General features: G+C 45.0%; 1 protein-coding gene across 2 annotated transcripts in view; it reads left to right on the top strand.

Annotated features, from left to right (window-relative positions):
• Positions 1-26,578, top strand: part of OPCML (opioid binding protein/cell adhesion molecule like) — a 348,072-nt gene that overhangs the window by 179,387 nt on the left and 142,107 nt on the right. For both annotated transcript variants that reach the window (XM_035140261.2, XM_035140260.2), the window contains exon 2: positions 8,854-9,086. In XM_035140261.2, the coding sequence (XP_034996152.1) occupies positions 8,854-9,086 (233 nt within the window). The remainder of the gene's footprint in view (positions 1-8,853; positions 9,087-26,578) is intronic.

Genomic DNA, 26,578 nt, shown 5'->3' with positions numbered 1-26,578 from the left:
CGAAGCATTCTTAAGGAGGATGGTACGTAACCCGAAGTTCCACTGTATAAACAATTTTGCTTTGAGAGCTTCCTGTCCACCCACCCTCGCGTTAGAGCCTTCACTGAGTAATTTTGGTTTTTTTGGTGTGTTTTTTTAAAAAATATTCACTTTTCTTTTTCTATCACTACATACATCTCATATCAATAACACATTTAGTCGTGTCCAACTCATCGTGACCCCATGGACCAGAGCACCCCAGGCACTCCTGTCTTTCACTGCCTCCACAGTTTGGTCGAAATCATGTTGGTAGCTTCGAGAACACTGTCCAAACATCTTGCCCTCTGTCGTCCCCTTCTCCTAGTGCCCTCAATCTTTCCCAGCATCAGGGTCTTTTCCAGCGAGTCTTCTCTTCTCATGATGTGGCCAAAGTATTGGAGCCTCAGCTTCAGGATCTGTCCTTCCAGTGAGCCCTCAGGACTGATTTCCTTCAGAGTGGATACATTTGATCTTCTTGCAATCCATGGGACTCTCAAGAATCTCCTCCAGCTCCATAATTCAAAAGCATCAATCCTTCAGTGATCAGCCTTCTTTATGCTCTCACTTCCATACATCACTACTGGGAAAACCATAGTTTTAACTATACTTCTGGTTTGCCCCCCCCCCTTATTACATACTGCTGTTTCTTATAAGTACACTATATCATTTCTTTGTTATTTTAAATGCTCTTTGTTAATAAAGAGGTGAGTGTTTATTTAAATCCTGCCATCAAGTGAATAGTCTTCTTTTTTTGTTTCTGCAAATATGTTATGAATGGTTCCCACTCTTTTTCAAAGTCACTGTTGTCCTTTTCTCAAAGTCTGCCGGTCAATTTTGCCAGTTCTGCGTAATTCATCAATTTCTCTTGCCATTGTTCTTTAGTTGGAAATTCACCAGTCTTCCATTTTTGTGCTATCAGAATTCTTGCCGCTGTAGTACCATACATAAATAGTGTCCTCTTTTGGTAGATCTTGACCTAAAATACCTAACAGGAAGGCTTCTGGTTGTTTAACAAATGTTATTTTCAACATTTTCTTCAATTCATTATATATCATTTCCCAATACAATTTTACATTTTTACAATCCCACCACATATGATAAAAAATACCTTCAGCCTTACTCCTCCAACACTCCTTCTTTTCATTTTTATACATTTTTGCTAGTTTGACTGGTGATATATACCACGTATATATCATCAAATTTACTTTCCACAAATTTACTTTCCACAATTTTATCCAGTCTTCAAATTGTATATTGTGGCCTATATCTTTGCCCATTTTGTCATTACCAACTTCTTCATCTTTAGTTTCCCACTCCAAAAGGATATTATATTCCATTTTTAATAATTTTGAGTTTTCTTCTATCACTTCCTTTAGGAATTTGGAAACCAAATATGAAAAACCTTTCTTATTGTCCTCTTTAAAATATCTTTTAGCTGTCTATGGTGCAACCAACTTTGAAGATGCTATTTTATTTCTTCATATTTCTTCATAGTTTTAATTTTCCTTCCTGTTCTACTAATAAATCTCTGTATGTTGGCCATTCTCCCTTCCCCTGCCAATGTTTTAAGTGACAATGCCTCAATTGGTGATAACCACCAAGGTGTCTTAGGTTATAGTAGGTCTTTATATTTTCCCCACACCTTAAAAAATTATCTCCTTATTATATGATTGTGAAACACTTTATGTATTTTTGCCTATCCATACCATAGATAAGCATGCCATCCAATCCTGTTTTCATGTCCTTCCAGTTCACTGAGCAATTTTGGGTCACTAGTCTGGTTGACAGGGCCAGGAATGATCCCCCCCCAACCTGATTGGCACATGGTTGGGTTTTTCCTGCCTTTCCCTCAGTAAAATTATGACTTTCTGTTGTTAGGCGGAAGAACATTGTTTGTATGAGGGCAGAAATGGCATTGGGCAGGGTCAGCATATTATGGGGGGGGCATAAGGGGCCTGAGGGGAGGATTGACCCACAGCAAACCCAAGTATGGGTTCAGTATCTGTCTGGTTGTATTCTGCACCCTGCTCCCCCAGGGAGACCTTGCTTTCTTGGCTTGCACCATGGCAAGTTTCAACACTGGCAGACTCCCGCCGTACAGGTTTGGAGCAATCCAAACTGTTATGTACTGAGCTGAATCATAGAACAATAGGATCCAGAATCAGCAGTCTGATTGGTCCGCAGGAGCCACCCAATCCAACTGCAGGTGGAAGTGAATTCGCAACCTGATTGGCCTGCAGGAGCAGCCAATCAGGCGGCTGGCAGAAGTGAATCTGCAATCTGATTGGCCTGTAGGAGCAGCCAATCAGGCGGCTGGCAGAAGTGAATCTGCAATCTGATTGGCCTGTAGGAGCAGCCAATCAGGCTGCTGGCAGAAGTCAATCCACATACTGATTGGCCCACAGGTGTAGCCCTGAAGTAGCCAATCACACAAAGCCCATTGTGTAAATAATGTATATAAGCAGATGGTTTTGGGAAAAGGGCATTATTCTCTTCTTCTCCTTGATGACTACGAGCTGAATAAAGAGCATGAAATTCACTCTCGACTCCAAGTATATTTCACAAACCCAGCGGATCCATTCCATCAACATGGGGCTTGTGGAATGATGAACTGATCCTGGGACCCAATGCCATGACAACCCTTGCCCTGCCTGCTGGTGTCAATAAAGATTTGTCCTAATTTTATTCCATCACAGTTGTGCACTCTGGTTAATTTGCTGCTCTCACGGGTCACATTATTTGCCTGCCTGGGCAAATAAAATAAGTCACAAACTGAGAAACATCCTAAGTTTCTTCTAGGAAGACAGAATCTTCATATTACTTTGAAGCATAAAAAGAGTGGGATATAAATGCAGTCAATAAATAAAGAACAACCACTGTGGAATAAATTATGCCAGGGAGGGGGAAAAACATGACACAAATGTTCTCTGTGGAAAAGTCACATAATCTGACACTTTTATTTGGTGGCAGGGAGGGCAGCTGATTTTGGATTGGATTTTTATTTTTATTTTTGTCTTCTGTGAGAAATGCACACAGCCCTGTTTGTAGCAGTTGAATCTATACATGAATACCAAATAAATAAATAAAGGCTCAGAATGAGGGGAGAAAGGAAGAAAGAGAAAACCATTTGGCCTTGCACAAAGTCAGAATTTACACATCAGAGTTTCCTTTTTTTCCCCTTTCCACCCACTGCACAAAGACAGCATGAAGGCATCCTGATTGTCTCTTCAAACCGTGATCCTTGTACTTCATCTTTAATGAGGAGACCGCCGAGTTCCTTGAAGGGCTTTATGCTAGATATTTATATGAACACAGACATGCAAGTTGTCTGTTTTACATATTACTGCCCTGATTTTTTCCAGTCCATGCAATGAATAATTTACCAAAAACGTGTGTAAGTATCTCTTTATTATTCATTATAATGAACTGAGACAGGAGTAATAGTCCACTAGACTGCAATCCCCTTAGGGCCCAACTTAACTAGGCTGCGCTTAGCTCTCCCACAGTTAATTTGAATAAAGGGAGGGCTCCGGCGTCAGAACAGCAGGGCTGCTGCAGTCGCAAGTCACGATGAAGATGGATAGGAAGTGGGCTGCTGGAGAGTGGAACGAGCAGTGCCGAAAACTCTGCACGGTGGAACGGAGGAGGAAATTGTCAAGTGGAAAGTGAGCGGCTGGGCCCACAATGGAGAGAGGGAATCAATGATGGAGTGTCCTGTTTCCTTTGCAAGGAGTTGCTGTGGGGTTTAGCCAGGGCTGGCTCAAGGCATTTTGGACTGCTAGTTTTATCTTAGTGATGAAAGAACAGTGCCTGCCACTGCGCTTGAGGGCAGCAGGCTAGCATAGTGGGTACAGGGCATTCACAGCTCTGACTGCTTCCTGCAACTCGGAATCTGCCGCCTGAGGCAGATGCCTGTCTCATTGTAGGGCCGGGCCTGAGTTTATGTCACTCAGAATTTCTTAGACCTCTAAGAAGCTGGTGAGCCACTTGTGGCCATGGGAATGGTGATGCCGGCCCATAGAGGAACTGAGCACATCTGTCAACTGAACCTCTTACTTATTACAGGTGTACACCCAGTAGATTGCTGTGGTCTTCCGGAGAGTTTGTCGTGTGAATGCCAAAAATCTCAGGAACCCAACCTGAAGGAATTTGGAGAAGGGCTTTTAGTGTAGCTGCTCCTGTCCTGTGGAATAGCTAGCACCCCAGGCAAGATACAACAGGCACCCACAATCTGTACTTTCTTGAAACAATTCAAGACATTTTTGTTCTGACAGGCTTTCCCAGGTGGATAAATTGGTCTTTACCTCAGGAGTCCACTTTTTAGGTCTTTAGTCTTGTTTTAATTGTGTTTTCTGCTTTTGTGCTTTTAAATATCTTACATGTGAATTGCCTTGAGGCAGTGGTTCAGAAGGCGATTCACAAATTAATGATAATAAATTGATGATGATGATGATGATACAGGAAAGAGTTGATTAGTTGCTGTAGCATGACACCATAGCTAGCAAAAGATTGAGTCAGTTGCAGGCCATTACTCTGTTTTGGACTTGCTTATACGAAGGCTGGTAGCAACCTATTCCCTGTGTCTGGAACTGTTTGTGAGGTTGCCTTGAAAGAAGTTTTCTTTTGGTGTGTACGTGCAAAATGTTTAAGTTGAATGTGCAGCTGAGACCGAAATATAACTGTCTATTAAAACAACACCAACACAGTTTTAGCCAAGATATCTGCTTTTATGTGTAGGATATTTATTCCACTGCTATATAATATGCATATATTTATATTTCCTTCACACCATTTATCCATCTCAATGTGCTCTGTATCTGATGTTGTGTTGTACAGCCATGGCAAATGCCACAACCCATTGAGGGTGCTTCTCTATACAACTCTGTTTAGGCCACCCTCCCTATCTTCCTCATTTGACTTTCCTTAGCTGGAATGCGTTCTTCAACTGTGATTGTGTCTCTAGCTTTCCTGATTGGAGGGTGGGCAGGTGTGGATTTATAGAAACCTCTGACTTTTGCAAGGCTGGAATATAACCTATTGTGCAAAGGCCCCATCCATCTTGTGCAGGCATAGGCAAACTTGGCCCTCCAGATGTTTTGGGACTACAATTCCCATCATCCCCAACCACTGGTCCAGTTAGCTAGAGATGATGGGAGTTATAATCCCAAAACATCTGGAGGGCCGAGTTTGCCTATGCCTGATCTTGTGCCTCTGGCCCCACCCACAATTCAGAAAGTTGACCGTGATGGTCTTTGGTCCTTAGGCTGAAAATTCCTATTACTGCTGTAGTGTGACATCATATCCAACACTGGATCGAGCCCATCAGAAGCTGTTGTTTGAAGTTTTCCAGTTAACAGTATAATTACTAATAAGAAGGTTTGTCTCTGTAACTGTTTACAGAGTTGTCCAGAAGAAAGTGGAGGGGTTTTTTTGGGGGGGGGCAGTAGTGGGGCAAAAGAATGAATATGTCCACGAAAAACTGGGCCTGGAAGCCATAAGGCTATATCCAGAGCACTCATTCCGTTAGTGCAAGTATTTTTTGCTTGTGACACAAACTCCTCCCACTCTCACTCTCCTATGCATGCCTCACACCCTCTCCAAATCTGTACTGGTGGGTTGTGGGAACCCACAACAGACTTAGAGGATGCTGCAGAGTTCTATTGCACAATCATAAATCACTAGCTGGCCCTGCCACGCGTTGCTGTGGGCCCCCAGTTCTGTTCCCTACAAACCTGAGCTATCCTGTCCCCGTCCTGCCCCCACCCGCAATGCAGGCAAGTCCCTAGCTCCGTTCCCTGCAAACCTGAGCTGACGTGTTTTGGGATGTGGGTGGCTAGAGGCAGGATCCCGGCATGGCCCTTTGTGGAGGAATGGCCGTTCTGGCAGTTATAGCATATTGTTTGCTGAGACGCAGGCTGAGACTTCTATTTCCCAGAATGCACTCTGTTCTGCCCTTGGAGACACAGCTTTTGGGTTCTATTTCCCAGCATGCCCAGCAGTGTCTGCTGTCTGAGGTTTGAGGTCTACAAAACGGGGTTTTACCTTGCACTGGGGTGTCATCTGTGTACGCAAATGGTATGTGGACACTCGGTTATTCGCATGTGACGTTGTGTCCAAATTTCATTGGTATTGGTCAAGAGGTTTTGGTGAGAGGTGGAGACCAATACACAAGCCCCTTTTACATGTGTGTGTGTGTGTGTGTGTGTGTGTGTGTGTGTGTGTGTGTGTATATATATATATATATATATATATATATATATATATATATATATATATATATATATTGTACCAATGAAGTGAGTTACCTAGCAATATATTGGGAACAACCCATAGCTTTTTTTTTGGGGGGGGGGGTGTTATGATGCAGTATTGCCACATTGGGGTGTACATTTTTATGTGCAGGAAAATTATACCATTACAATATAATATTGCAATAGTGCATATTATTTTACATCTTCTCTATCTCAGCATAGCTTTGTAGTGGAGGCTGCACTGCACACAACCCTTGGCAGATGCTAGCAGGCCATCAAGGTGCCTTTTATTCTACCTAATGGACAGGGAATTTGCTGTGGCTGTTGCCGTCATTCTTTTTCTGTGGGTGCTGCTGCCAAGCTTACGGGTAAATAAACCCAGGATTTCTATCAAATGGAATTAAAGCGGTATGTGTGCTTGAGGAACATTCTAAATCCTCATCCTTTCCTTTCCTTTCTTGTCTTTTTCTCCCTCCCCCTTCCTTTTTTGGCTTTGTTCTTTGCCAAGTGTAACTAACCGCTCTGAAAATGTACTTCTTAAAGCTCTGCGATATTAAGTGGTGGGGGAGCAGCAAAGTGGAGAGCATGACGGCAATGAATAGTCAAAATGGTCCTCTATGGTTGTCCAGTCTTTTGTGGAGTGGTGAACACCTGCTCTACTTCTTCCCTGCATGGATTCAGACAGTGGCTAGCCATGCGGTCTCCAATTACAAGGAGGTGGCTTTGATCACACAGTAATGTTATTGTCTGTAGCCCCGTAACCATTTCTCCTCAGCGGAAGTAATCTTGGGCTTAGAGTGTGAGTGAATGGAGGTTACAATGGATGGCCAAGAAGCTACATGAAGGGCTGCACAATATGCAGCTGATAATACCTGATTAATGGTCAGACGCATCCACCTTCTGTCTAGCCATTGCTGTTATGAAAGCCTGGGAGTGTGTTTTTATTGGTGGTGCTGCATGGTTTGGTGGTGCAATAGTTTCACACAGCGGCTTGGTTCAAGTGTTCACCCCTCTCCCACATGGTTAGAATCACATGAGGTGGAGAATGGCGAACATGCTCGCTGACATGTCCCTCCACTGTATTTTCCATCACTCAGCTCCATCACACGCTACACATTTGGAACATAAGGGATCAGATAATGGCCCCATTTAGTTCACCACCCTGTTCTCACAGTGGCTGGCCATATGCCTGTGCGAAGCTGGACATGACCAAAACAGCACTCTGCCCACCTTTTGTTTCCCAGCAGATGATATTCAGAGGCATAAAGCCTCTGACAGTTGAAGTGGCACATAGTCTAGGATTGCCCTACATCCAGGAAAACCAGGACATGCCCTCTTTTAGGGGGCCAAAATGCCCATCTGGGTGAATTTTTACATTTTAAAGGAAATGTATGGGTTTGGGGGGATCACCTCAGGTTGCTTTGCATGCCACAGCCACTGCCAGCCCGAGCCAGGGAAACAGGCATGTGGGCACGGTGGAAGCCCTGCACACCCACGCCCCTTTTTCCCTGACTCAGGCTGGCAGCGGCTCGGGCTGTCCTCTTTTTTTGCTCTTCAAGATATGGCAACCCTAACATAGTCATTGTGGCTACTAGCGATCAATAGCCTTCTACGTGAATTTTCCCAGTTCTCTTTTAAAGCCAACCAAGTTCATGGCCATCACTGCCACCTATTGGAATGAGTTACATAGTTGAACTATATGCTGTGTGAAGAATTATTTTCATTTCTCTGTCCTGAATCTTCCAACGCTCAATTTCATTGGTTGTCCACAAGTTCTAGTGTTGTGAGAGGGAGAACAACTATTTCCTATCAACTTTCTCCATGCCATGTATAATTTCATATATATTGGAACAGTAACTTTTATGGTGGACAGCCTGCTCCGCTAGCATAGACTTCCCATGCAACTTAGAACCTTTGCATGATCAAAATTGTAAATTGTGCAGGAAAGGTAACCATTGGATGCTGATTCATGAGAATGGTCCTGAGTGCATTTTCTCTTTCCATGGACCTGCCAAGTGGCTGGAACTCCATCCTCCTCCACCAGGCTCAGTTCATCCCTCTCCAGGTCAGACAAGGTCTGGGCATCACCTGGTTGCTCAGGGCTTTGGAGAATGTGGGAGAAATTAACTCAGGTTCCATTTTAGTGTGAAATCCACACTTCCAAAACAAATACACAAACTGAAAGCCTGATATCCTTCAACATTCACACTTCTCCGAATTTCGCGATGCCATTTTCCATGTAAAGAATGTGGACAGAAATGTATATAATAGCAAAAAGTGCATGAAAAATGCATATATCTGTAAAGATAACAAAAAAAAAATGCAAACTTGCACATACAAGGCAAACTTTCATTTCAAAATTGTACGTCAGGAGAAATGTGCATGGAAGTGTATACAAATTTCATGCAAAGTTGCTTAACAAAATCACAATTGTGTATAAATGGGGTGAACCAAACCTCAGACTGAAAAAAAAAGTGAGAGAAGTAGGAATGGACGGATCCACCCACCTTTACTCTCAGTGATGTTCTTAACTTGGCGATGGCAATGCCCTTCTCATTCCTTTTCCCTCTTCCTCCCTTTCCAGGTGTACCGTGGATGACAGGGTGACGCGAGTAGCTTGGCTGAACCGCAGCACTATCCTTTATGCTGGAAATGATAAGTGGTCAATAGATGATCGGGTGGTTATCCTCACAAACACCAAAACCCAGTACAGTATCAAGATCCATAACGTGGACATATATGACGAAGGCCCTTACACCTGCTCCGTACAAACAGACAATCATCCAAAGACATCACGAGTTCATCTTATTGTGCAAGGTAAGATTTGGCAAAATGGCTAAGAAGAAAGATCTTTTTATGTGGGCAGTTTCCTAGGCTTCAAATGGATGCTGTTGTAATGCTTGGGGAGTTAGGAATCTCAGAGCTTGTTCTGATTGTCTTGTTGCTCAGTAGCCAAGCTTCTGGATCTCATCTTGTACTTTGTCATTTGGAAATGAGTGATGTCTGCTGTCTTGGGGCGCATTCAGATGTGGGGAACATTGCATTAATTTTCCTGATCATAATGCTAGGGCTTCTGCCCTGTTTTCTGATGTTCCTTTCACACTGCAGTACCTGTTGTGCAACTGTAGGTTTTTGCACAATAATGAATGTCATTGGACAGTGTCTCTATTTCCCCACCCTTTTTGCACATGTGTGCTTCTGTTCCCCCATGAAAATGACAGGAAAGAACTGTATGCTGGTATACCACCCCAAATACCATCACTTTACTTTCACGGTTTCCCAAATAATACAGAAATGAGTGCTAAGCATGCATTATATTCCATTGCTTTTCCAGAAGGGGCTGTTACATCATGTGAAAGCCCAAATATAATATGATCAATATTTGTTGGGGAATGGAATCAACTACCATTTGAATGCAGCCTAGGTTAAAAAGGACCCCTGACAGTTAAGTCCAGTCACAGATGACTCTGGGGTTGCGGTGCTCATCTCACTTTACAGGCCAAGGGAGCCGGCGTTTGTCCATATACAGTTTTCCCGGGTCATGTGGCCAGCATGACTAAGCCGCTTCTGGTGCAATGGAACACCGAAACCAGAACAGCACACGGAAACACCATTTACCTTCTTGCCGGAGTGGCACCTATTTATCTACTTGCAGTTTTTGGTGTGCTTTTGAACTGCTAGGTTGGCAAGAGCTGGGACCAAGCAACGGGAGCTCACCCTGTCAGGAAGATTCAGACCACCGATGTTCTGATCGGCAAGCCCAAGAGGCCTCCCACGCATCTATTAATTCCCATGAATTAATAGTTGAATTCCAGGAGTGAAAAAAGTAGCATGATAGCCATAGCTGACACAATGCAAACACCCCAGCAAGCTTGCTGCATCAGCTCTGTTCATGCATTTGCACCACATCTAACTTGCCACTGCCTTGTCCCTCTACCTCCTGGTAAGCAGCAGTGGTGCAACTAACCAGAGGTCAAGTGAGCAGCAGCCCCAACTCTCCAAACCTCCTCCTCCTGTTGAAGACTAATAGCATGTTCCCGTCTGTACAGTTTCATTGAAAGAACCTCATTGGTGGCCCAGCTGGGCATTGGCGTGCCCAGTGGAGGCTGGTCCATGAGGGCAAACAGGGCACTGCCCCACCATCTTTGCTCTGGATTCTTCCAAGCTCACCTGCCTCTGCTTTCATTTCCTTAGTTTCAGGGTTGCCCTTGTAGAACTCAGCAGGGAGAAGGATGGAGATGGAAGTAAAATGACTTCACTGTCGTTGGCTCTGCCTGTCATTGCCTCTGGTGCCACCTACTGTTGGCCTCCCTACCTTACACCTTAGCAGTCCCAATGGGCATCAGATGTCACTGGGCATGTCAATTTACGAGTCACATCGCTGTATTCCAGAATAATATAATATATATTTTTAACACTGTTGTAGCATAACAGTTGTGTGGGGGAGGGAGAAGAGGGACTATGCCAACACATTTCTGAAACACAGATCAGGTCTACTCTGTGCTTTGGGTAGCACTAATTCAATCCCCCCTTTTTATTCTTGCTTGCCACTTTAGGCGAGTAATTGTGGGAAGCTGGGTGAAAATAAACATGTTATTGAAAAGGCTGTAATCCTTGGAATGGAAGGGACCATATCTCCAGTGGGAGCTAAGAATATAGCTATGCTTGCATTTCACAAGCTGCCTTTTCTAGTGTCTGTCTATATTTTATTGTGTTGTGAATACAGGGACACATTTTATCCCTTTCTCCTGACTGAGATGTAGATAGATCCTTTTTAAAAAATAAATCTGCCAGGACACCTTTTCCTCCTTCCCTAGAGTCTTTGCCTGAGCCAGTACTGTGACAGTCAAACTCAAGCACATGTGCTTAGGCAAATTAGTTTAAGATACATATTTCTCTCTCTCCTCCCCTCCCATCATACTGAAAACATCTCTTAAAATCATGTTGCAATGAGACTGTAGGGGTTAGCTGGTGCATATTTTGGAAATACTTTGGGTGCTGGTAATGTTTTTTTTTAACTGTCTGAGTTCTTCCTTTCCTGCCTGGTATAAGAGCTCAAGTTCCAAAGGAACAGAGAGATCTCTAAATATGGAGAGGGATGCTGCAGAGCCACCTTAGTGGCCTTGACAGCGGAATTATCTTCTTTGGGGGAAATACAGTGCCAAAATAAAAGAACTGTCAGGTACTGTAGAGGAAGACTCAAACAGAACAAGGCTATCACTTTCTGGAGGAGAGAAGACAGATTGTGTAAGTATGTCAAAGTCATTGCAGGCCATAAAGGGCTTTTGGCAGAGAACTTCAAGGGGGAATTGCTGCAAGTGAGCTGCCTTTGCGTAACGCGAGCTGTTGAGGAGAGAAAGAGGGAGTACCCAGGCCTTTCCCGACAGAAGCATCTCGGAGCTTCTACATCAAGTGGCACATCAACAGGAGGAGGAAGCCCAGAGCATGTCCCTGTTTTTTGAGGAAGTTCGACTGAAAGAGAATGTTTGATCCCACAGGGAAGGCTCAGAATGGCTTTTGCTGCTGTGCCTATGGGATGATGATGGCAATGATATGGAATATGCTCAACAGTTCTGAGTTTAACCCCCAAAAGAGAAGAAGCTGCTCACACTCCACACCATTTAAAAACAGCAACAACTGGGTTCAGGCAGTCTAAATTCCGTGCTGAGAAAAATCTGGCAACTTGCATAGATTGAATTCTGCTGCCTGCATAAATTATGTGAACTTAGTAGGTATGCATATTTTTCCCTCGTTCTCACAGTGTTTTAGTTTGGAAATTCCATTCATTATACTGAATTTCAGGAAGGGTTCAATAGAGATAAAACAAACACACTTTGGAGGAGGGAAAGAATGACATTGTGGTTTCAGGTTCCACTCTGACCTCCATGCATTTATTTAAACATCTGAAGAGAGACCTCACATAGGTGTACAATTGTGTGTGCACCAGGAGCTCTCCATGTTATTGCCTTTCCTTTGCAGGGTTTCCAAGTCTGCAAATACCGTGTTTCCCCTTTTTTAAGACGTAGTCATAATATAAGCCATGGCAGGGTTTTTATGCATTCGCAAAATATTAGACATACCCCGAAAATAAGATGTACCTTGTTGCTTCCCTTTGGAGCCTCAGAGAGGCTTGAGACCAGATGGGAGGGGGCCCGAGGCAGAGCGGCGGCGGGGCAACTGGCGGCGGCGGGAGCCGCACTGCCGGAACGTTGTGGGCCGCATGGCCCGAAGCAGAGCGGCGGCGGGAGGCAGAGCGGCGGCAGAAGCCCTGCTGCCGGAACATTGTGGGCCGCATGGCCGAAGCAGAGCGGCAGCAGGGCGACTGACGGCGGCGGGAACTGCGCCGCCGGAACATTGTGCGCGGCATGGCTGGAGGCAGAGCGGCGGCCGGAGGCCCGCTAGCCCTCCCACACGATTCTGGAGGCTTTTCTGCAGTGTAGGTGACGGCCCGCTGTTTCTCTGGGCCGTCAGGCTGCAATTTCACCGAGCCCCACCAAGCTTAGACGGCGGCGGCGGCATTGGCAGTTCTTTAGGAACTTGCAGATCTGGATCTCGCAGTTCTTTAGGAACTCGCGGAACCAGATCGGGCAAAAGGCGCGGGATGAGGGACACGATCCAGCCTCGGCAGCCCTAGCGACGGTGAGGGGGGAGTTGTGAGCCTGCCGCTGGACGAAGCAGCCCCACCCCACCCGCTGCAGAGTCTCCGGAGCCAGATCCCTCAGCAGGATCACTTCCCGCCCCCACTGCTTAAGAGGAGCTGCCGGTGGAGCGCAGGGAGCCTGGAGGGGTGGCGAGGAGGGCAACCTGTCTGTCTGCCCGCATCCCTCTCTTAACTGCTGTACGGTAACTTGGCAAAGAGGTTTCCCACCTCATCGCCCCTGCAGGCAGGCAGCCACGTTAGAGGGGAGAAGGGCAAGGGGGAGGGAGTTCATTAATGTTTCGAGAGTCAGCTCAGGAAGGGGACAAAGGGAAGGCTTTAAAAGCGTCATGAACGGGGAGATATTCACTTTTTTTTCAACAAGGTGTCCCAATGCAACGGCTTGAGTATCTCCTCTTTTACGTTGCAATCTACGTCAGCTTTTGCAACCGATAGGGCTCCAGTGCCGGCGCCCAGAGCAGATCTATCCATAGACAGTTCTTGCTTCACAAAACCCAAGTCATGTAGCATCGTTAAAAAAAAAAAGACACCCCCCTGAAAATAAGACACTGTGTTTTTTTTTTTTTGAGGAAAAAAGTTATAAGACGGTGTCTTAAAAAGGGGGAAACACGGTATATCTCCACACACACACCTGTGCATAGGGTTGTCAAGTCAAGAGCATCCCAGAGCCTGATATTTCAGGGCCTGAACCTGAGACCTAGGGGTGGCCCCAGTGGTGTCATTAAGCATGACACCTTAAGCATTAACCAGAGTTGCTGAAAAGCATGTCAATCAAATAAAAACAAGTGAGCAAAGAGGTCGCTGGCTGGAAATTAAGGTAGAAACCTAAGCTAAAGGGAGTGTTTGCAGTTCCCAGTTGAAGTAAGGGGGTATTTCTTTCTCACCTGCATTCTTGCCCACTGGGATATTCAAGAATGCAGGTGAGAAGGAAAGGGGGGTGGGAGCAAGGAGGCAAAGATTTCAGGTCAACCCTGGCAGCCTGGCAACCTAGCAGTATGTATGCCAGGTGTCGACATGCAGTTCAATCACTGGGCATAGGTTGGAGGCGGAGCCTGCCACTTTAACGCCCCTCCCCATGCACCTATTTTTACCCATATTGCATCTCTCTGTTAAGAGGCCCCTAAATGGAACTAGAGAAATCCTTACCTTACAAGGGAGAAGCTGTGCTTGGATATCTTTAGTTACAAATGGTTTCCTGGTGGGGGTGGGGAGTTAGTGCTGCTTTTGGGAGCCTGCTATTGGATAGACCTGTGCTCCCCCCATGCTTAGAGTTGCATAAATAATTGGCACCTGGGGAACGGAGGGTGAACTTTTTTCCTCCCTCACAAATAAATGATTCATAGAGAAAAAATATGCCCAAAGCCGATGGATAAATTATTCACAAGGAATAATGTGACCTGCTCAGCTCATGAGGAGGTCTTGTTTCTCTTCCTCCTTCCCCTGCCCACCCCCTTCAACTCCCAGCCCCCACAATCTCCAACTGCTAAGCAGAGTTAGCCGTTAAAGTCCCTCCACCCACTTCATTTAGAAAGTAACTCCAGAGGCCCCGGCTTCTTAGCAACAGCTATCGGCTTTTGTCCAGTCTATAGATTAATTTTTCAGAGTTAGTGTTAGTTCAGGTTAGATAAAGATAATGAAAGTTTCCTAATCCTCTTAAAGAAGATTTATCAGGCTGAGTAGAAAGCTCTCGCAATACAATAACGCATGTATAAAACTGGGGCCTAACCCTCTTCTTTAATTTCAAACAGCTGATGGATATTGATTTTGCAATGAGTAAATCTGAAAGGGGGGGGGAGAAAATCTGTGCTTCAACATTTTCTCTCCCCCTTTTAAAGAGAGGAAGAGAGAGAGAGAGAAATTCCACCACACACAGAGAGACAAAAAGAAACATTAAAATAATTTGTTTTCTCTTTATCTGCATTCCTTTTAGGGGAAAGCAGAAAAAATATATTGTCTGCCTGTATTTATTTATTTATTTTTTATTTGCCAGTAATCTATTATAGTTATCGGAGAAAAATATCCCCACCCATAACGGTCATTTATCTAGTTAATTGAGTGTAGATCTAGCAGGAGACTACGGGTAACTACCAATGCATGTTTAGGATTTTGTGAAGGTTTAAAAACCTGCCTCTTGTATATATGCTTTGTTTTAATTGTCTATATGCTCATTCAGAGACCATGTTGGGTCACACACTGCTCTGGTTGATCCACATTCCAAACAGGTTAGGCAAGAGCTCCCAGTTCCTTGTCCTTCTCACTAGCCATGGAGAATGGGCCTGGTTTAAGTATGTTGTTGTTGTTTAGTCGTGTCCGACTCTTCGTGACCCCATGGACCAGAGCACGCCAGGCACTCCTGTCTTCCACTGCCTCCCGCAGTTTGGTCAAACTCATGTTCGTAGCTTCGAGAACACTGCCCAACCATCTCGTCCTCTGTCGTCCCCTTCTCCTAGTGCCCTCAATCTTTCCCAACATCAGCGTCTTTTCCAGGGAGTCTTCTCTTCTCATGAGGTGGCCAAAGTATTGGAGCCTCAGCTTCACGATCTGTCCTTCCAGGGAGCGGTTTAAGTATAGTGAGATGAAATTCTCAGCATTGCGACTCTATCCCCTGTAGCTTTGGACTTGTGAAGCTAGTCTGAGAAATTTACAGGGACACCAGATGCTCAAACATCTTACAAAAGCAGGAAAGTGTTACTATGAGCACAGTGATCAGTGGAGTCTGCCTTTTCTACAATACAATAAAATAAAATAAAATAATATGGTACGCTGCACATAGACTGAGAAAAAAGAATTATACAGAGGAGTTTAGTTTAGCCACCATTGGAACATAGGCATGTGCCTAATGCTGAGTCAGTCTATTGTTCCCTATAGCTCAATATTGTCTGCACTGACTGGCAGTGGCATAGCTGCCAAGTTTTCCCTTTTCTCGCGAGGAAGCCTATTCAGCATAAGGGAAAATCCCTTTTAAAAAGGGGTAACTTGGCAGCTATGGGCAGTGGCTCTTTCCCATGGGGGGGGATATTTCCTAGTCCTGTCTGGAGATGCCAAGGATTGAACCGGGGACCTTCTGCACACAAGACATGTGCCGAGCCACTGAGCTACAGCTTAGATAAGGATAATGGCTGCTTTCCCCCAGAGAAACACACAGTTTAGCGCTGCATTGGAGCAAATGCTAGTCAAGTTTTCTGCAGATTGACATTTGTTCCAATTTATCAGTCAAGAGAGGGTTTTCTGGGGGAAAGCAGTGGGGCAAAGGCAAAACCATTTGAACCAGGCATCCCCAAACTGCGACCCTCCAGATGTTTTGGCCTACAACTCCCATGATCCCTAGCTAACAGGACCAGTGGTTGGGGAAGATGGGAATTGTAGTCCAAAACATCTGGAGGGCCGAAGTTTGGGGATTCCTGATTTGAACCCATGCATAGAAAACATGTGACAAGCAGAAAACCTCTCGGACCCATGCTATTTAGGCACAGAACAAGCTGAAGTGTGGACGAGCCCTAACAATCTGTCTTTTCCCAGGGCCAGGAGTGCCAGCTTGGTCCTGTGAACATGAGTGCCCGGGACTGTGGTGCCATGCAGCCTGCATGGCCCTGGCACCAAAATTTGTGGGTGCCTGACTCCTTCATGGGGAATTTTGTGGGTGCTTGGGCACCCAGGGCCCCAGGGTGTTGGCACCTATGCTCATGGCAGACCATTGTCCATATAGTTCAGTGGTGCCAAAGCTAATTGGCAATAGTTCAAAGGGGTTTCAGGCACTTATTGTATGCATGCTAAACAGCGACCATTCTCAAAAGTAAGACACAGCAAACTGCCTTACTCTGTCAGACCTTTGGTACATCTAGCTCAGCATTGTCTGACTACCAGTTGTTTTGGGAACATGAGTGGGGAGAGTGAAGCTGCACCCATTTTCTGATAGGGCTTCCCACAGGGATCTGTTGGCCACTGTGGGAAAGCGTGTTCTCCAATTAGGGAGAGCACGGGTTGCGGAAGGGTTAAAAGACATCCCCTGGGTTGGGGGTGGTGTTGGTAGAGAGGGAGTGAGTGTGATAGGGCCATCCTGGGTTGCTGGGGTAAAAAGCATGTAGCGATTTTTGATTGACAGGGACTGACCCTTAAAACCTCAGCGTCCAGCAGTTAGTTTCACTTTTGCAAAGTGCTTCGGATCTCCCTCCCGCCCACCGCCTTCTTTCTATTGGTGAGCCTGACCGCTTTGCCTTTCATGGGGTCGCTTGCTTTGCAAGGGCCCAGTAGGAATTTTGCTATTTGGCTGATTGGCTGTTGCCATTGGTAGATCACAACTTGTTAGGTTGGCGGTGAGGCATTGGTTAATAATTCTGGTTGGTGGAGGGGTTTGGCATGGAGGTGCCTACCCCTCAGCAAAATGCTGCTCCACATAAAAGTATTCTGTAAAAGAGGCTCCGGGGCTCTAGTCCATACACCCCCGCAATGGGTGGGGACCATTACAGAGCACAAGCCTTGGGGAGCATTTCTGGTCGAGGGGAGAGTGCCTGGACACAGCTCCCTCCTCTCCCATGGGGTGTTTACTTGACTTCCCTATATGGCTAGGGAAGTCAGAGCTGATCTGTCCCAGGCAGGGGACAGATGGATTAACCAATGCCTAAGCCAACACTCACATTTAATTGTATTTAAATAAAGTTGTGGCCAAATTTAATGCCAAAACCCAAGCTAAAATTATGTGTGTGGTGTGAGTTATTTAGGGGATGTCTGGCAACCTCGTCACGCAAGAGGTAGCTGGAAATGAAGGGGCTTTGAACTGATCCAGCACAGGCTGTTTTTGTGCCCATTTGATCCAACTCTCTGTGAATTGCATAGCAGTGGTGGAAGATCACATAACAGTTGGGGGTTGTGGTGCACTCCCACCAATAAATCACTTTGACTTTATCTATTTATTACGGTGAATGCTGATCTTATAGTCTTTTTAGCCTCAAGGGACCAGTATCCTCCTGGCTACAACCCTGAAGCTTCATGTAGTGCAGGAACAATAACACAAGGGCAGCCCTCTTCCTTGCTGATGTGCATTTCTTCCACCCGGGGTTGAAATCCATCTCCTGACAACAGTAGTGGTTCTCTTGAGAGTTTTCGCTTGCATGTGAACTATCTGCTTGATGTGATTATCTTTTCTCTTTAAAAGGGTCCGTTTCCAATCCTTTAAGTTAGCATTTCTATTAAGTGCTCTGCCCAATTAGAACTTACCTGGCAAAAACCTGGAGGCTATAAGATTCCTCGGGAGCATTCATCAACTTAGAGGCTGGGTTTTAACTCCTTCTGTGCAGTACCTAGTATTTTTTTGGCATGATGATGATAAGGCTTCTTCCCCACCCAAAGATATTAAGATGGTGTCATGCATCACTTAGGACTTGTTCTCCTGTTTCAACCTGGATATACACTACTTCCATGCAGAGGCAGATTTAGGGGAGCATGACCAGTTCAGCATGGAGCCTTGTGGGTGCCACAGAGGTTTCCTCAGCTATTATGTAGAATGGAAGGTTTAGAGGGGGGGGGCAACAAATTTTGGTGTCACACAGGCACCATTGAAATTTGAGACCCCAAGGCCCTCCACAGTTCCATGTCAGATCTGGAACCATGCCAAGACTTACTATTTATGCTCCCTCCCTCCCTCCCTCACCCCACCCACCCCCCACGTTCTGCTTTATTGGATGAGCCTATTGGGTTTATGTCCCCTATTTATTTATTCTGAACTAAATAACTTTTCTCATGGAGGTATTGTTCCATGTCCTTTATGACAACGGCTCCCTAGGGTTTCAGGCAGGAATCTTTACCTTATTCTGCCTTATTCTGCCATAATCTTGGTCCACCTACCTCAGCATTGTCTACTCTGACTGTCAGTGAGTTTCCCACATGATTCTCCCTCAGCCCTACATGGTGATGCTGGGGGTTGAACCTGTGACCTTCTGCAGGCAAGGCAAGAGCTCTACCACTGAGCTATGACCATTCCCTACATGGGCTGACGGCTGTATATTCATTTTGATCTGCTGATGCTGCTCTTCTTGGTCCTGTTCCTTTTTGATGTTATTTGTTTTGGATGGCTTTTATTGAAAGATAATGGTTTTAATATTTTAATGAGTTTCATGTATTACACTGGATAGATGGAGTTTGTTGGCTGCTTCGTATAGAAAAATGAGTAAGCACTTAAATAAATAAAGCCAGATGGATAAGAAATGGCAGGCGCACTTCAGTGTTAGTTACAAATTACGGCGTTAGGTACATCTTGTGCTGGAGATTATAATCATTTAAATAAATACATGCTGAAGATCATGTTGGTCAAAATGAGTGGTTGCTCCACTCCCCACCTCCTTCACTGTTAAATATCCAAGCTGGAAAATGCTGTCCAATGTGCATATCTCCAGGAGGCATTGGAGCTTTTGGTGGAAAAACCAACAAACATGACTTGAAGCCACGCTTAGTGGTAGCTTAGGCTAATGAAGCTAATGGGACACATTTTGCACTCCGACTGGCTGGCAAGCGAGGCATTAATGACCTGTTAGCAGCCGTGTTCATGTCAATTAATTTATATTTGTATTTTGCAAAACTTAAAAGTTGCCCGGTTAGATTATTGATTCTTTGTCCCTGTATCCAATTTGTTTTTAATTGCACCACTGCAGGGCCCAGCCTTCCCCGGTAGAAACCCTGTGATAAATCTGCCAGGGACTCAACAATCAACAATAAATGTGTCTCTTCATGTCATTATTAATATGTCTCCTGGATTGGTTCATTACGGCAGTTAACAACGGTTTATAAGAGCTAGGGTGGCAGAGTGCCAGGGTGGAGGCTGTTCTTTTTTTGCTTTTTTTTAATCCAGCGGCTATTTTGTCATGATACGATTGATGGTTTCAGGTCTCCTTTTCTGTATGTGTGTGGATGTGCACACAAGAGAGAAGATGAGAAAGAGGGATGGGAAAAAAACCCCAATAATTTAATTTAATAAAAGTAGAATATAAGTCACCTAATCCTCTTCTTATGGGGGGGGGAGTTTTATTTATAAAGGATTAGTTGACCTAGGATTTTGCCGCTCTTTCCACCTCCCTACTTCTCTCATTTCTCACATATCTCAATATCCAGTCCCTGCAGAAATTAAACTGGAACAGATTCTGCAGAGCTGGAAAAGGTGCGGACCTAGCACTGAGTGCCTTCAGCAGCTCTAATGATACCAAAGCAGCTGTAATCTCACAATCAGCCCAATTAGAATGAAGTGGCCCTTTTGCCTATCACAGGGTGTTGATTTAGCAAGGCGTGTGGCAGAGCCATGAATGGAATTCAGAGGCAGCAATGCTCCTGAATACCAGTCCCTGGAAGCCGTAGGAGGGGAGAGCACTCAGGTCCTGCTCACTGGTTTCCCACAGGCATTAGAGGTGTATGAAGGGGGGCAGAGGGGGCAGGCCGCCCCAGGCACCATTCAGGAGGGTGGCAAGATGGCCTGCTGCCCTCCCCCAGCTGTAGAGTGGCTGAGGGCGCGCACACAATTAGTATGGGTGCTGCTCGTATGGCGTCCGTACGGGCTGCCGCTCACATGCACCGTCCGTACGGGCTGCCACGCATGCACCTCCAGGCAGTTCGCCCCATCCCTCGGCATCCCGCCCCAGGTGCTGGAGAGGGTTCCTCCGCCACTGGGTAGGCTACTCAGAGAACAGGATGCTCAACTAGATGGGACATTGGCCTTCCCGGAGCTGGGTTTGCCAGCTTAAGGTAGGGGTGGGCAGAGGGTCTTCAAGGTCTTGCTGCCTGCCTCCTTGTCCTCCTTCAGAGTGTGACACCCAGCTCTCCCAGTAGGCAATGTGAGTCTAAACTGGTTGCCAGATTTGGGACCAAGTACAATTTGTTTCCTTTTGTGCAATTGGCATGCGGTGGAGAATCTTTTTTGTGAATGGGTGTCAGCTAAATAAGTAGATTGGTTTCATTGGTTTTGTAACTTGGCAGGTGTGTGTGTGAAGAGGTGGACTCGGATGGTGAGGCCCCTTATTCCAGACATGTGCACACTGGGCTGTGTGATCTATGGGGCAGGGTGTGGATCACTTTTATGGTTAGCCTGTGCCCCTCACTTGGAGTTGTGCAGCCGTGAGAGGGCATGAACCAGGAAGACTTTCCTCCTCCATGGCCAGGGGAAAGAGTTGGGTTCAATGCCAATTCTTCCTCCCTGTAGTGTAGATTACCCAATTGACAGGTATAGGAGCCTGATAGTCCTGGATTTTCCTGCACAGAGTTGGTTCCCCCTTATGCAGCTGTTGAAATTCGTAATTGCTTAGGTTATACTTTACCCCACCTATAGGGCCTTGCCTCTTTATCCCCCTTCTCCCAGCATAATACTTGGCTGGAGAACTTCATTGCAAAACTCAGAGCAGTGCAAATTTTGAAAGGTGGCTCTGTTTTGGTTTGCATATTGTTTTGGGAATTGTGAAGTAGCTAAGTTTGCCTTGAGAAGTGAACTGAATTGAATTCCTCTTCCATCCCTATTCATGACTGTTGACCGCTGACTAGGACTGATGGGAATTGGAGGGCAACAAGTTCCCCATCCCTGGTTTAAGAAGTAAAACTTCTTAAGATTCAATGACAGGTGGTGCTGTCCCTGCTTACTTTATGGAGGGTACTTCAGTTCTAAAACCTGAACCATATCTGTTTAAAAGCAGTGAAATGTGAGGCGCGAGCATGTCCCCCTATCCCTGATAAATCTTGCTCACCTTATCTAAATGAAGGTTACCTTGCCTTGAAATCCCTTGCAGATGTTTCACCTGAGAATGACCTTCTGGCTAAGCTTTGCATTTTACTATATTCATTGGTGATTCTTGCTCCAGTAAACCACCCTTTGAGAATACCTAGCTTAGCCTGAAACTGGTTGCCATCTGGATTAGTAAAGGAAGAAGAGAGTAAGGGGGCGGGAGGGGAGGAATCAAAAAGCTTTTAAAAGAAAAAAAAGTGCTTACACGGGCAAAAAACAAAAACTCTCTCCATAACACTAAATAAAGTACCAAACACACAATGCCACTTGCTTTAAAAATAAAATAAAAAATAATGTTCTAAAGTTGTCTGCTCCTTGGATGTTTGTGCAAGTGGTAGCAGGAGGAAAATGGGTTTGGGGAGCATTGAGATGTTTTATTAAACTGCACTCTGACTGCTGTGCAGCACGCAAAGTGGAGGGGCGGGGAGAATTAAAAATAAACAGGGAAAAAATCAATTAAAGTTGGCACCATTAAAATGAAGCCCGGGGAAGCAGCATGGGCACCTTTCAAAGGAAAAGTTCTACAGAAAATTACCTCCTACAAAGGCGAGAGAGGTTGGTGACAAGATTTATTCTGAATCCCAGCTCTGAGTTAGTGCCTAGACCAAGCCGGAAAAGTAAGACAAGTAATAATGGAGAAACGTCTCTACAGAATGTAAGAGTTGCTTTACTGGATAATATTCTGCTCCATCTAGTCCAGCATTTTGTTTTCAGTGGCAACCACCCAAATGCCTCTAGGATTAGTAAAGTTAATTATTTGAACAGCCTCTAATTGGAAGGGCATAAAATCAGTTATGTGGTGTGAAAATAATGGACCAGTTGAGATTGTGAGAATTATTATTTTTAATAGATATTCTTCTATCTTGATATTTGGTTGCCAACCTTACACCAAAGCAGAAGCTCAGGTAGGATGGTAGGAGAAACACCATGCCAAATCTGTAACTTGGGATTTCCATAGGGAAGCAGAGCATTTTCAAACTTCAGATCCTGTGCTTGTGCTATGTCAGCAATATACGTTTGAGGTTCAGTCATACCAAAGGTCCATCTAGGGCAGTTTGCTTAGCCATTGGCCTCCAATTTTGACCTACAGAATCCTTGTACCTTTAGTTCATGAAGGGTGCTGAGAGCTGTTAGGAGACCCATAGCAAGCTGTAGTTTCCGGGGTCCTCCGGGGGAAAGCCATGACTCTTAAAGTGGCATGAGAGCTTTAAATGTATGGTGTGGATGTGAGCTTCCTCTGCCATATGATCCAGGCTGTTTCGTACAATCCTGTATCCCTGATATATTCTGTTTGGAAGACGCTTTTGGGTTTTGCACCTCCTTGGTGGGGTGACGTTGGGGACTGAGTCTAGGCTCGTCAACATGCAAAGCATGCGCTGCAACACTGAGCTATTGCCTCCCCCGCTTTCCTGACTGCCGCACAAGGATACAAAGGAGTCCTTGTACCGGTAATGAAGCTCATCCTTCAACTCAAGTGCCAGAGGCTCGTGGTCTGCAACAGAAGGGCCTGGCTGTACCTGAGAAGCACTAGCAGCCATTGTGTCGTATTTTGCTTTGGGATGCCGTCAGCCACACTCCTCTTGGAAAGCAACCAGCCTCCATGGGATATTGTTTGTCTGCTGTGCATGGAGGGCATCATAAATTCAGTGGAAGAGAAAGGAGAGAGAACCCCAACATACCTGATTAATTACCATGAAGGCTAAATTAAATAAAAGAAGAAGAAGGGGGTTTGGAATGAGAGAGTTGTTTTCCCATTATATTTTCAAACAAAATGAGTATTTTATAGCACATGCAAATCACTCCCTGGGAAGCACTTTCACTTCCTTAATTGTTCATAAATTTAGTGACAGGTGGTTACACAGTAGGTGCAACACCATTATTTTCATTTTTATTGCATTCATTCACTTAACGAGAAAATCTGGCACAAGAGGGGGGTCTCTGGGATGGCGTGTCACGGTGACCTGCAGGAAAGCTGGGTCAAGGAGGCGAGTTAGCTCTTCCGAAACCATCCTTGCCCTCAGATGCTCTTTGGTGACATCACTAAAGAAAAACAACCCTCTGATCCCAAACACTTTGACACACTTAGCTTTAGATACAAGAGACTACCCAGATGCTGGCAAACCAAAGACTTTGCCAAATATCTAAAAAGGATGTATACAGTTCTGTATAGATTCACACCATATCGTTAAAGCAGTATTGTACCGCTTTAAACAGTCATGGCTTTCTCCAGAAAATCCTGTGAGCTGCAATTCATTAAGGTTCCTAAGAGTTGTAAGGAGACCCTTATTACCATTCCCAGAGGATTCGGTTTGTAGCTCTGGGAGGGGAATATAAGGGTCTCCTAACCACTGTCAGCACACTTACCATACTACAGCTTCCAAAATCTTTTTAGGGAAGCCATGTCTGTGGTGGTGTCTGTGCTATAAATGTATGGTACAGATTTGGTCCTCATCACAGTTTGTAATCAGTTCATTTAACTCATATCTATGTCCACTGATTCGATGGATGTCCAAAGTCAGAGATTTCTTATCAAATTGATTTAATGATCACTCTGTCCCTGGGTGCTGGGAATTGTAGTTCAGGGAGAGGGGCAAGGAATCTAGCACAGAAATCTGAGAGCGCCTCAGCAAACCACAATCCCTAGATATTTTTTTTTTGGGGGGGCTATTATTACATTGCAGTATTAGATTGTAGCTGTACCTTTAAATCAGAGGTGGGGAATCTGTGGCCCTCCAGATGTGCATGGACAGCTGCAGCAGGACCAGAAGAAGATCACAGCAGCCACCACCTACTCTCTAGGAGACTGCTGACTCACACTTTCATGCTAAGCCATAGTTTGGCTTGGTGTAAGGTGTGAACTGAGTCACTGAGAAATGTGTGTTCCTGAGAGAAAGTGCATTTAGATATTTGTACTTTGTGAGAAAATCCATTCAAAAATAGAAGTGTAAGTATATATTTAAATATGAATGTGTTCATGATTTAATAATAATTATACTGATACTATCAGAGTAATGGCGTGAACTTCTGAATGAACACATGCAAAACTGATGCAGAAATAGACCGATCCAGCCATCCCTAATTTGAGGGTAGTTCAGTGATTCTGATATACAATTAATTTTAAGGCGATTCTAAGCCTTCAAGCTCGTAACATGGGGGATGCTCTTAAGAATGCAGTACAGTGGCTAGTTCCTAGTTAAACAAGATGTTTTAGGCATGGTATATATTTAAGCCTTCGTTTCTAGTGAGGTAAGATGCTCAGTTAATGGTTAAGTTAATGTCTGAGCACATTAACTTTTGAGCATATATTCCACATGCATTGATGAATCCGAGTCTGTGATAGCTCTCTCTCTCTCTCTCTCTCTCTCTCTCTCTCTCTCTCTCTCTCTCTCTCTGTGTGTGTGTGTGTGTGTGTTTTCACACATTTGTAATTATGATACAGGAGTACATTCAAAAGTCATTGTGGAAGATGAAATAGCTCTTTATTAGTTTTATTCTTTGTCCCTCATGCATGAAGCCATGGTTGAAAGATAATATGTTATGTAAGGTGGTACCCAGTGTGGAAATGCTGTTATGGAGGCTCCACTAGACAGGGCTGGGTCTGCCATTTGGCACAATGAGCTGTGTGTCAGAATAGGGAAGAAATCCAACTCAGCTTAAACCTGCCTAATTTGTCCTTTCTGAAATACACATGCTGAAGCACAGCCACCCTTTGAAATTTGCACTGCAATTCTCTAGCCAAGTGACGTATATAAAAATGTACATTAAATCCAGTAATATCAGTGCAAATAACATACAAAAATGCATTATATTAGGGGAAACTGCTTTGTAAAAAAAAAAAGGTATTTTAGCAAAATAGCTTACACACGTGTATATGAGGAGTTCACCCTAAAATGCTTGTGAACTTCCATGGGGCCTTAAATACATACACACACACACACACACACACACACACACAGACAGACACACACACACACACACACACACACACACACACACACAAGCTGGCCCTGCCATGCGTTGCTGTGGCTCAGTCTGTTAAATGGAGCCTCAGAGTCCCCTTTCAGAGTCCCCCTGTTTTACATCCCAGCCCCTCCCCCCACCCCCGCTCATCCCTGTGATGGGCCCCACCCTGTCCCGACCCATGACCTATCCCGCCCCCTCCTCCCCCATCCCCCACCCAGGCGAGCCCCCACCTCCACTCAGCCCAGTCTGGAAAGCCGAGCCGAGATGCTATGGAGAGGGAAGTTTTCCTATGTGCAGTACCAGTGTAGCTGTCACTAGAGGGCGCTATTTTGCAACCTCTCCTGTGCTCCCAGCTTGCACTTTTGTCTGATTTTTGAGTTCTGGAACACATGGTTTTTGGGGTTTTACATTGCACAGGTGTGACATCTGTCTTTGAAAACGGTATGGGCTTGTTCTTGTAGTCACATTTGACTTTGTGTCCAAATTTGAACGCAATCGGTCAAGCAGTTTCCTTGAACATTGGAGACGAACACACATGCCCAGTTTACACACACACACACACACACACACACACACACACACACACACTCAAACTGATTTCGAAATGTGGATAATTGATTGCAAAACAAGAAAGTGAGAGAAACTGCAAGTGGCAGAGATTTGCCCATCTCTAGCTATGTGTTTCACACAGTATGTACACCTTAAGTCAGCCTCCCTCCCTCAGGTGCAGTGGAAGATGCTGTCCAAATGCCAGTGCTGAAATAAGATCCAGTCAAGCCAGTGTTTGCATGAGGGAATGGAGCACCATTTAGTTATTTGCTTCAACTTGACTGGGACCAGCCTCTATGTCTTAGCCTCTATGTCTTAAGAACAACATAAAAAGCTTCCCTGCAGAAAGTAAGGCCTTGCTCCATCTAGCTCAGTATTGTCTACACT

This window comes from Zootoca vivipara, chromosome 15 (genome assembly GCF_963506605.1).
Source record: "Zootoca vivipara chromosome 15, rZooViv1.1, whole genome shotgun sequence".
Classification (NCBI taxonomy): domain Eukaryota; kingdom Metazoa; phylum Chordata; class Lepidosauria; order Squamata; family Lacertidae; genus Zootoca; species Zootoca vivipara.
This window is presented reverse-complemented; position numbering and strand designations above follow the sequence as displayed.